This window comes from Urocitellus parryii, chromosome 6 (assembly GCF_045843805.1).
Source record: "Urocitellus parryii isolate mUroPar1 chromosome 6, mUroPar1.hap1, whole genome shotgun sequence".
NCBI classification, from domain to species: domain Eukaryota; kingdom Metazoa; phylum Chordata; class Mammalia; order Rodentia; family Sciuridae; genus Urocitellus; species Urocitellus parryii.
This window is the reverse complement of record NC_135536.1, coordinates 22,795,553-22,808,415: the sequence shown is the minus strand read 5'-3', so window position 1 is coordinate 22,808,415 and position 12,863 is coordinate 22,795,553. Positions and strand designations below refer to the sequence as shown.

The window sequence follows — 12,863 nt, the reverse complement described above, 5'->3', positions numbered from 1 at the left end:
ATTCTCTCCCACAACATTTAAAACTCTTCAAAATTAGAAGCATCTACTCCATGTGATTCTGCCAAAATTTGTTAAAATTTACATAAGTAATTCCCTAGGAAATAATAAAACTGTTAAAATGAGATAATACTTCTGAGTCAAGGAATTTTAAGATTTACATGCAAAAAAAAATGATTCTATTAACTTGAACTGAAGTATAAACATAGATCTTTTTTTTTTTTTAATCTTAATTTTGTTGTTGTTGTTTGAGTACTGGGAATTGAACCCAAGGGAATTTTACCACTCAGCTATATATCCAGCCCTTTTAACTTTTTATTTTGCAACAGGGTCTCTCTCACTTAGGATCTGGCTAAATTGTAGGGGCTGGCCTCGACCTTGCAATCCTCCTCCCTGAGCCACCCAAATTGCTAAGATTAAAAGCATGTGCCACCACTCCCAGCCCATAAAACAGATCCTTGATATTTGTGAATTCAAAAATACAATTTCTACTATCTCAGAAATCTGCAGTCACTCCAGTGTACAAATCTGTGAAGCTGGTAAGGTGCAGGAGCAGCACCTTATTTGTCTGGTAAGTCGTACTGTTCTATTTGACTTATAAACCACAAAAGAGCTTTGTGGTTCATAACTTACCACTCACAAAGTGGAAGTGATTTTTTTAAAACATTGCTTTTTGAGGGCATGGTTGCACACACCTGTAATCCCGGCAACTCAGGAGGCTGAGGAAGGAGAATCAAAACTTTGAGGCCAGCCTCAGCCACTTAGCAAGATCCTGCTCAAAATCAAAAATAAAAAGGACTGGGGATGTAACTCCTTGGTTCAATCCTGGGTACCAAAATAACAAACCAAACTAAAACAAAAAACTCATATAAACATTACTTTTTTTTCAAAAAAATATAGAGAGATCTCATTTCTAGCATTACTTACATACACTGAGAGAAGATTACAAACAAGGATTTTTAGTTTTGAAGTTTGGGCTGAATTTAATAATGAAATGTCAAAGCTGAGACACTTCTGGGATATTAACAGTCTGATTATTTTAAACAAAATAAACAAAGGCAATTTACAAGAAAGTACTGAACAAATAATCAGATTGTGTTTTAATGTTAAAAAAAAAAACGAGTAAAGAATATAGGTAAAGATTTCCTAAGGATCTGAAGGAATCCTTTCAATTTTACAGTTGTATATTATACCACATTTGATAGAACTATCAAAATTCTAATATAACTCAACTGTTTCAAATGCATTTTAACATAACAATTTACAGATCATAATAACATAAACCATATTATGGTTAAATAGGAGCAAATATTTTTAAATTTGTTATTTTAAAAATGTTACCTTGAATTATCCAAACAGATTGTTTTAATTTTTTTAAAGTTTACAATTCTTAGCATTCCTGACCTCTTGTGATTAACAGATCTTCTGAAACAGAACTATATGTGGTATAATAGATTTAGTCAATTTCTAGAACTGTTGTTCAAAAATAGGTGATGAAATAATGCCCACAAAGCATCATTCTTTTGATGTTTAAAAACAGAAAATTCTTAATTTTGTGCATCTCTTTGTGTATTGAGAGTGTTTGTGTTTGTATGTGTGTGTGTGGGGGGGGGGGGTTGTTACTGGAGATTTGAGTCCAGGGTGCTGAGCGTGCTACGCAGGCACCTCACCTCTGAGCTACATCCCCAGGCCTAATTTTATGATTCTTAGTACCAATCTAAACTTCAAATTTATCATACTATATACATTTTATACAAACATGTATAAACACAAACCCAGCAATCTTTTAAAAAACAAAACTGTTTTGCTCAATCTATAAGTTGTTAACTTACAATATGCCTAGGAATAATCACAATTTGGATTAAAATAAGAAAAGCAAATCTAAATGTTCTGAATCTTACCATGTTTGATGCATTCATATGCTGTATAAGCTTTGAATCGGGAACAATAACTTGTGGTGCTGTGGCTACAAAAAAATCAAGAACACATGCAAACAAGGAACCATCAGGCTATTTCATAATCACAAGAAATGTCTATAATATTAAATGTCTATGAATTTTTTCCACATTTTTTGTATTCAAATACTTTCAACCATTTATCTCAGAAGGTTTTAAATTTCTATGAAAAACAAAAGCTGTGATATACCCACTCTATATTGGAAAAGATTAACAAAAATTACTTAAATGAAACACATAAAAATGCAAAAGAATTTAGAAATACAAAAAATACCTAACACCTAAACATATACATTTCTGTGCATTCCTAAACAAGCTGGGAATTTTAAAACTTAATTTAATCTTGCTTTATTAACTCTACACTAACTGTTTAACTGACATAATGTAATATGCCAGTGTTACAGTGACTTACTAACTCATTAAAAATAAGGTCAAAAAGTTAATATTAGGGTTTTGTTTGTTTGTTAAATCTACACAGTTGCTTTTCTCCCACCTTGACAGATACCATAATCATGGCACTTTCATCAACTGTTTAAAAAGTACAAGTCAGAAATAATGGCAACGTTACCTAAGTGTTAGATTCCGCAAATTTCAGAGAATAGACAGATAACAAACCCCATTATCCTAATATTCTCTGAGTGAAGAAAATCAAATTAATTTATGATGACATAAAATCCTAGTGCCAAGCCTATAAGCAATAGGAGGAACAGTCATCAAATAAAATGAAAAGGATAAAAATTACATAAAATAACCCAAACAGACCTATCTACTATATATTATTATCAATGTCACGTCTTATATACAGTCTCTCAGACGAAACAAAGAGGTAGCTAAATGGTTACTTAATTTACTTTTATTCTCCTCTCCAAAAATAAGAAATTGAATTAGAATACTTAGGAAATTTTACAACTAAACAGATGATATCATTGAGAAAAAAAAATATTTTCTGTATGTAATGGATCATGCTTCTTAGACTTCCCAGGGCCCAGATTTTCCTCAACTGTGAAATGGAGCTAAGAACTATTTCACAAAAGCCCCATAAGGCATTACTAAAACAGTACTATGACTTGCATATTGCAAAGCACTACGAACTTAGTCTATAAATAATTGTTTCTTTGTTTTAAACCAAGTAATATAAAGTAAGCTGTTATAAACATAAATCACTATGAGACTGAATTTTCAGATTTCTCAAGTTATACAATCCCTCCTATGTTTAAGATATATGGATAAAAGCTAAACTCAAAGCATGTTTTTAAAGGAACAGGTTCCAAATAAAATACAGATAAATATTTTACCACATAAAATAATTAACCTGTTAGTAAATAAACTTCTAGGAAATACACCACTGTCTAAGTTTCTCAAAAGAAAATAATAAACTTACCTGAACATGATTTTAGGCTTTCAAATATGCGATTATCATTACTATATACATTTTATACAAACATGTATAAACGCAAACCCAATCAAAATAGGGGAAGAAAAACAAAGCAATAAAAAAAAAACCAATATAGTCTTATTTTCAAATTTTTTTTTTTAATCTACCAGATGACTCTTAAAAAAGAAGATCCAAGAAACCTAGAGTTATTTTCTTTTAAATCACTGCTAAGCTGTAGAGTACGAAAACAAATTCAGTCTCACCTTGCTGTGATGCAGGAATAAGAACCTGCTGGGTCTGTGCTTGCTGAGGTACTGTCTGCTGAGGTTGAGTTTGCTGATGGTGGTGGTGGTGGTGGTGTTGCTGCTGCTGAGGTTGATGCTGCTGCTGAACTTGCAATAAAAGCTGTTGCTCTTCTGAATGAAATCCATCTACTGCCCTAGACTGCATTAGTTTATTCTCCCATAACTAAGGCAAAGAACATAAGATTTCTAAGTGAAGGCCATATAAAATAACTCTGGATATATGGACAAAATACACTATTATCTGTTTATAAATCCCTTCCATTTTAGAAACTGATACAACCACAAAAAATGAAACCCATCTTTCTTAACCAAGAATAAAGAATAATGAAAACAAATTAAATTAAACCTTAAAAAAAAGAATTAAACCTTGTTTCTACCACTTTGAGTACTGAAGAGATTTTTCTTGATTTCTCTTTTTATCTTCAATCTTTTTACAGTAATTGGCAGATATTATTTAGCAAAGAGTTTCATACAAACAATTTTTTTAGTAAGTGAAGATTATCTTTTGCAGTATCCAAACCTTTACTAACCTATTTCTATATAACTCTTTCCTTTAATACAAAACTTCCTGACTCTCCAAAAATAGATACAGAACATAAATAGATAAATTCATCTCTTCTTAATCAGGCAAATAAGAAACACAGAGGCAATCCCCTGGTTAGAAAAGCACAATTTCCCATTTATCCAATCCTACATAAGGTAACAGTAATGGCTGATGGTCTTGGAGGTTTTTGGAATCCTCCACATTACCTGAAATTTCCCTATTCCTCCCATTATGTCAAAGATTGTTTTCTGCTTAGCATCTTCTCTTAGTAAGATGAGAGTCCCTAATCCAAACATTAAAAATCTTAAATGCTCCAAAATCTGAAATTTTTTGAGTACTGATACGATCCCACAGTGGAAAATTCCACACCATAAAATTTGTTTCATGCACAAAATTATTAAAAGTATTGTACAAAATTAACTTGAGGCTAAGTGTATAAGGTACATATGAAACACAAATGAACTTCGTTATGTATATGCATATATTCCAAAATCTGAAATACTTCTTCTAGTCACAAACAACACAAACATTAGTATTCATGTGATGGGGGGAGGGTCAGTGAAATGGACCAAAAAAGGGAGAAAAATAAAATACTTGCAACTTTTTCAACCTTCTGCCTAATACATTTTCTTTTTTACCACATTCAGTGTTAAATTTAAAGCCTCAATCCTGTTTCTTAAAAACACAAATGAAAGAATTCAGTCATTTTGTACCCAAGGATCTACAGAAACTGTTTTTCCCATTTAGGATCTGCTCTTGGAATATTCCCTAACTCATCTGAACTTTCTAGCAGTTCCTCCAAATTCCTGCCATACAGAAGTTTTCCATAATCTCCTGACTCTTTCCCACTCCAGACATTCTAGATTTTTGTCTACATGCTAATAACAATTCTAGCACATCTTACTGAAATTTCCCAATGCAACCTTCCCCCAGTAGCCCTAGTAATTAGTCTTACCTGAAATTGATTCTTACAAAGATGAAACAATATCTATTCATGGTTGTTTTATGGATTAAGCAATATGTTCAAAAACAAAACAACTACAACAACAACAAAAAACACCAACAGAGTCTAAAGTCAGTGACCAATACATGTTAGTTGTTGTTACTATTTTTTTAGTGATGGTATTAATTGAGTAATAGAGCATTATACCAGAAATCCAGAAACGGTTAATCCTGGTTTGGCTACTAATATGACCGAATCATTTATCTCTCTTAGGCACTTTCCTCATCTAAAAATAAGAAAAACTGCATTAATTACTCCTCACTTCCAGCTCTTAAATCTAGGCCTATGCAAATCCCAAACTAAAACCAGATTTTCCTGTGGTAACAAAGCAGTGCTTTCTGAAAGTCCAAACTATGTCTGGTTCATCTCTGTAAAGTGGGTTCCTAGCACTGACAAACACACTGTCAAAATAGGTGCTTATACATCTAATAAAACACATTACAACTCTGTCACCCAAACCTATCTCCTTTCCTCTTCCAAAACAAAACAAAATCTAGATTATTGAGGCAAAAAATCAAGTTTTTTTTAAAAGTACTATTAATGATTTTAGAAATTATCTTATAAAACCTAATTTTCTTAAAAACAATTTTTTTTGGATGCCAAAGATTGAACCTGGATCCTCATGCATACTAAACATGGGACTCCACACCACTGAATTATACCTTAATCACTTCAATTTTTCTAGAGTTAGCAGGGTATGGTGGCCCCGGTCTATAACCAAAGGAACTCAGGAGGCTAGGGAGACATAGTGATATTGTCTCAAAATAAAAAATAAATAGAGCTAGAGATAAGCTCAATGATAAAGCACCTCTGGGTCTAGCTACTGCAATCTAGACCATACAATAAAGCTTCAGTGATGATGACAAATATTCATTACATATTATGTGCAGCTAAGTGGTGGGTATCACAATTCACCAAGGTTAACAAGTCAACAACCTAAGGAATTAGATTCTACCATAAGACTCCAACAATATTGTCAATTTCCCTTCTGAAGCAATGCTTCAATCTATCCACACTATTATGGCCCTGGTTCCTCCCATCAGAACTACTGAAAAGGGTACTGATGTAATAACAGAGTTCACTGAACTTCTTGAATCGAGTCATGCATTCTTTCAGGCATTGAAAAAACAGAGTAGACAAATCCAACAAAATTCTTGTTTTCAGAGCTTATATTCCAGTGGAAACTTGTCTTTTCAATCTAGCCTCTACTATATAGGTTCTCAAAATGTGGTCCTGGACTAACAGCATTAGTATCACCAGGAACTTGTTAAAATGCTAATTCTTAAGTCCCATCCTATACCTACTACACCAACAACTCCTAGGTGAAGCCAACAAGCTACTTTAACAAACTGTCCCAGTTATTCTGTTGCTTGTTTAAAATAAGGATCACAACCCATTAGTGATGCGCGCACGCACAACACACACACACATCAATTTAGAATTGTTTTTGTAATAAAATCAAAACTAAAAAGAAAATGCAGAGTAAAACGTTTTGCAGATTTTTGTTATACACACATTTATGTAATATTGGATCAAAAAATTTAAAACTATATTTAATCAAAATATTAAATACTATTACTTTTAAAGGAGAGTCCTAGACAAAAAGTTTGAGAAAACATTGCTCTACACTGTCACCAACATGAATGATCTAAACTTTATAAATATATCTTCTACTTAAAAATGGTGCCTATGACAAACTGTAACCTGTAGGTACATATTCTATAACCTGGAATACAGTAATCCCCTCTTATACTTAGGGGATATGTTCCAAGACTTCCAGTGGATGCCTGAAAGCATACTAAGCCTTATATAATGGGGTTTCCTCCTATATATACAAACCTATGATAAATTCTAAGTTATGAATTACACATAATAAGAGATTTTTAAAAATCTTAATTGTACTGTATTCACCCTGATTCTTACAATGATGTGAGATGATATGATGCCTACCTGCTGAGATGAAGTGAGATGAATAACACTGGCATTGACACAACAGGTACCATATAAGGGTTATCCAAACACAAATACTGTAAAAGTTGATCTGATACAACTGAGCCATTCCCTAAGTAATTAACGAGTGAACAGCGTATGGGTACACTGGACAAAGAGATGACTCATGTCCTGAGCAATATGAAAATGGCTGGAGAAAGACTTTATCATGCTACTCAAAACAAGCAATTTAAAAGTTACTATTTACTTCTAGAATTTCCCATTTAATGCTGACCACATGTATGCAACCCTGAGATGGGTGCAGTGGTGCATACCCATAATAATCTCAGCGGCTCGTGAGGCTGAGGCAGGAGGATCATGAGTTCAAACCCAGTCTCAGCAACTAAGCAAATCAGTGAGACCCTTTCTCAAAAGGGCTGGGGATGTTGCTCAGTGGCTTAGTGCTCCTGAGTTCTATCTCCAGTAACAGGAAAAAAAAAAGAAACCCTGAAAAATGAAACTCTGGGTAAGGGGTCTCTACTGTACTGATTCCTGAGTTCCATACAGTCCTCAAAACTTGCATTTTAACTAGCACCCCAAATAATCCTCACAGTCTACAGATCAAGTTCCTTAGCATGACATGCGCTACCATAAGCCAAATGCTACTGTAACTTGAACTTTATTTTCTAACAATAGCAAAACACCTGCAGTTTCCAGAATAATAGAGTATTCTTCGTATTCAGCTGTCTTCCCTCAAAATTCCCAAAACAAGACAAATGGCAAAGTCATATAGCTTAAAAAAAAAAAAAAGCAATCACTCACTATATATATTAGAGATGTCTCTATTTTTGTAATCACACTAAGTCTACCTTCTCTATTAAGTCATATTGACATCAACTACAGACTGCCATATCCTCATGATCTGACATTTTGACTATGTATTTAGCAGTCATTTAGTATTTTTTTTTTTCAAAGAAAAAACAGAGAAACAAACTACTGTTTTCTAGGAGGCTACTGACATTTTCGGCAGAGCAATTCTTTATTGTAAAGGACAGTCCACAGGAAATGTGAAGGAAATGCAACATAGTCCTGGCTCTTGCCTACTAAATGCCAGGTGTCTAATAGTCTAATGACACACAAACATGGTCCCACAAATTTCCAAAAGCTTTATAGTGACTGGTTGGGATAGTTCATTCAGAATCAGTACTTACCAAGTGCCAAAATACTGTTTTGATATGAAAAAAATAAAAACAATGCCATGTAAATACAAGTATTAAGCCTAAACATCAAATAATGTGAAGTTTGAATGGATTGAATGTTTAGTTTCTCTTCAATTTCATTTTTATATAATTTTATTTAGCAAAACATCCTATTTGTTAACAGGTTATCAACTGTTAATGTTAACACTGTTTTTTTTCTCTCTCTCTCTTTTTTTTTTTTGTACAGAGGATTGAACCCAGGGGCACTCTACCACTGAGCCACATTCCCAGCCCTATTTTGTATTTTATTTAGAGACAGGGTCTCACTGAGTTGCTTAGTGCCCTGCTGTTGCTGAGGCTGGCTCTGACTTGTTATCCTATTGCCCCAGCCTCCCGAGCCACTTGAACTACAGGTGTACACCACTTCGCCCAGCGTTAACACTGTTTTGACATTAGTAATCATACTATTGAAGACAACCAGGAATACCGAGTTATTTATCTATTTATTTTTACTAACAATATAGGAAAAACTGCCTCCATCTTGCATTTTTACAGTACTCCATTTCCCTCAACAAATGGCTATTATTTCTGGGAGCCCTACACTTCAGCAATCCTTGCCTAGATCTCTAAAAATTGACATGCAGAAAATTCATTTTCTGTTCCTAAAATGATTTGAGATATACATTTGTATAAATGTTGACTAGACATTTTAGTAACTAAGATTTACTGAATTCTGTGTAATAAATCTGACATGTACAGAATGTTTTTTTATAAAATCCTATAAAATAGACATTATCATCTCCTTTTTACAGAAGAAAAAACTGAAAAACAAGAAGTTAGGTAATTTGTCCAAGAGCACCAACTAATAGACAGAACTAGCATATAATCCAGTCGGCCTGACTCTAGTATCATAGTCAGATCTGAACCCCATCTCTTTAAAAATTTTACAACCTAGGTACCTTGTCTGTCTCACTCTAATTCCAGCTCTAATCCAAACTCCTAACCTCTTAGCTACATTGCTGCACTCAAAGCAAGTAATAAATGACTCATAAAAGCATCTCTGACCACCCATCACCAAGCCATGTTTTTACATAATTTTATTTAGCAAAACATCCTGTTTGTTAACAGGATATCAACTGTTAAACTATAAACTGTTAAATCACAGCCTTGGTACCTTCATTCTACTATACACATCACAGGAGATAAAAAGTTTCACATCTCTACCACTTTTAAGTTCTTATCAAATCACAGTCCGAGTCTGCTTTCTTATCTTATAAAATACGATGAACCTACTTACTGCTTCCTCACAGTATGCTAGGCTAGAAATTCTGAAGAATTCTCCTATTTTTCACATTTTTATCTAGCTCATAAAGACTAATTTTTCCTACCAAGAAATGTCAGGGACACACAGCTTTCCCGAAGAGCAAATGAAGTAGAAAGTAGATTATTATTCAATTTATGGTCCAAAATTCTATATACCCAGAGTAAATCAAGTATCTATATATAACTAGAATACATTTGGAGAAGTATTTCTCATCTGGAGGTGATTTTGCCCCCACTCCCCTAGAGAGATTTGGCAATGTCTGGTGACATTTTTGGTCACAACTGAAAGGTGCTACTGGCATCTAGTGGGCAGAAGACAATTATGCTGCTAACATCCTACAATGAAAAGGATAGCCCTGTAACAAACAGTCCAAAATGTCAACAGAGCCAAGGTTGAGAAACCTGAACTAGAAACAGGCAAACTTCTTTCCAACTGAAGAAACTCTTCCTGTTGTTTCATTAAAAACAGGCCATGTTTCACATGATACTTACTGTTTGGATTTGGGTAGGTCTCTGACAGTTTGGAAATCGAGATAATTTTATCATTCACTTTGAAGAGAATTTCTAAACTGTCATTACCATCTAGTCACTTAAAAATCCAAAGCACATTTTCCATTCAAATATGAATTTACCAACAGAACTATTTTCAATACCTTCTCTATTTCTAATAATCGACACATTTAAAAAAGTAGGCCCATAGTGGTTCAACAAAAAACCTTAAGAATTGGGCTAAATTTTTTGTGTGTATATCATCACTTTTTCTGCATTAACTATGGGACCCTAAATTACATGGATTCTCATTACACATACTAAATCATAATGTAATTCACCATGATTTCCTTTGTAGCTTTATGCAGCTTCTGATAAGAATTTGTGAAATGGCCAAAAAACCAAAAAGGACAGAAGGGACTAGAACTAAATTACAATGTCTTTATGAGTCATAAAATATATAATTAATGTTAGTTTTACTAACAAGAACATCTAAACCTGCACAATCCGATATGGTAGTCACTGGCCACATGCAGTGATTTAAATTTAAAATAACCAAAATAAATAAAAATTCTATTCTTCAGTTCCTTTAATTATATTTTAAGTCCATGATAGTCACCTGCAGCTAGTGACACCATATAGAACATAAATATAGAATCTTATGCTGGGGATGTGGCTCAGGGGTAGAGCACTTGCCTAGCATGTGTGAGGCATTGGGTTAGATCCCCAGGATCACATAAAAATAAAATAAAGATATTGTGTCCACCTACAACTAAAATAAATAAATAAATATATAAAACATATATTTCCCATCATTATAGAAAGTTGTATTGGACAGTGCTGGCTGGCTGTTAAATCTAGCACACACTCTGGAAATTCTAAGGAAATCCTAAAGAAATTTAGTGCAGAGAATTAAAATAACAAACTTAGTTTAGCCTAAGAGTTTTATTTTTTATAGTTGGACACAATACTTTTATTTTTATGTAGTGATGAGGATCAGACTTGGTGCCTCACACATGCTAGGTGAGCGCTCTACCACTGAGCCACAACCCCAGCTCCAGTTTAGGCTAAGAGTTTTATTTTTAACTCCTATATAACTGAGCATATTAGAATATACCCCATTTAAAAACAAAAATATCAAACTACTTTGTTCAGTTATTTTCTGGAGCCCCATTTATTTTTAATCAACTCAGCTAAATATTTACTGAATGCCAATTGCATATGCTAAGCACTGTGGTTGAAGCTGAGGATTCAAAGTCTAAATAAGTGCAAACTTTTGTCATTTAAAATTACCCAGTAAATTAAATATCACCACATGACCTATAGAATATCCACCCATACTTAAAAAGCCAAATATAATAGAAGTGCAAGTAAAGATGTGATTTTTTTTTTTTTTTTTTTGTACCAGGGACTGAACTCAGGGGCACTCATCCATTGAGCCACACTACCAACCAACTCTATTTTGTATTTTATTTAGAGACAGGGTCTCACTGAGTTGTTTAGCACCTCGCTTTTGCTGAGGCTGGCTTTGAACTTGTGATCCTCCTGCCTCAGCCTCTGGAGCCACTGGGATTACTGGCATGCACCACCACCCCTGGCAAGATATTTGATTTTAAAGAGAACTTTTCTTTTTAATTTCTTGCTTCTATCAGGAATATAGGAAAATAATCAATTCTCCAGGTTTTCAATGTAGAAACCAAGAATTGATAACAACCTGGACTGACCACTACACTCTTGACCTAGGATAAATTAGTCATTAGGAATGATTTTCTACAACTTATAAATGTTATAACTTCCACATAAGGTGGCAGAACTACGTTGACAACCATTATATGACTATAACATTAATTGCAAAACAAAAACATGCCAGCTACACTAAGAAATCAAAATAAGCTTGTTCTCTCATTATTCATATCCCTGAGATACTTTATGCTCTTTGAATAGTTTATACTGTTCTTCCAACTCATATCTTATAGTTGGCATTCTTACGTTTGCATTTTTGGATACTTACTCTTCACTATTCATAAATCTTGTATTTTTCTCAGGGTAAATATTTCCTCATTTCTACTCAAGCTTTTTTTCCCCTCTTCCTCACATGGGCAGATTCTTACTGAATACTCTATAGAGAAGTTGCTCAGACACTGAAACACACTAAGACATATTTCAACACTATAGTAAAGATATTTGTTTTACTTAATGAGTTACTAACTTTCAGCCTCTACACCTCAGATGAATGAATAAATAAGAGCAAAACAAATCTTCCTATTTGCTTACTGTGATTATATATTTAGACATAGCTTTTAAAGAGCTCAATATTCAATTTATAAACCAGCAATATTAACACTTTTTGATCTCTGGACTCAGTATCTCTTTCAAAAATTAACAAGAACCTCAAAGACCTTGTTTGTGTTTTACTTATTAAACTATACTGCATCCTTAGAAATAAAATCATCATGGGATGGCACTGTAATTCAGAGGCAGAGTGCTTGCCCAACACATGTGAGGCACTCAGTACAAGCCTCAGCACCACATAAAAATAAATGAATGAATAAATAATTTTAAAAAAGAAATAAAATACATTCACCACATGTTAACACAAATAATATTCTTTCTGAAAATAATCACATTTTCCACATAAAAACTGAGGGTGAGAAATGACTTAAAGAAAAATAGCTGTATTCTCAAATCTGCCTCTACATTTGCTTTGTTTTGGTTAAAGAAGAAAATATGGCCTAAAGTTAAAT

The 12,863-nt window shown here is 33.5% G+C and overlaps 1 protein-coding gene and 1 non-coding gene across 2 annotated transcripts in view; both read right to left on the bottom strand.

The window, feature by feature from the left end:
* Positions 1-12,863, bottom strand: part of Gtf2a1 (general transcription factor IIA subunit 1) — a 35,211-nt gene that overhangs the window by 17,069 nt on the left and 5,279 nt on the right. The window contains exons 3-4 of the mRNA XM_026401671.2: positions 3,591-3,795; positions 1,899-1,963 (exon numbers count right to left, since the gene is read on the bottom strand). Of these exons, the coding sequence (XP_026257456.1) occupies positions 1,899-1,963; positions 3,591-3,795 (270 nt within the window). The remainder of the gene's footprint in view (positions 1-1,898; positions 1,964-3,590; positions 3,796-12,863) is intronic.
* On the bottom strand, positions 2,523-2,668 carry LOC113192609 (small nucleolar RNA SNORA79). Its single transcript, XR_003302041.2, has one exon. It is a non-coding gene; the product is annotated as a small nucleolar RNA SNORA79 (small nucleolar RNA).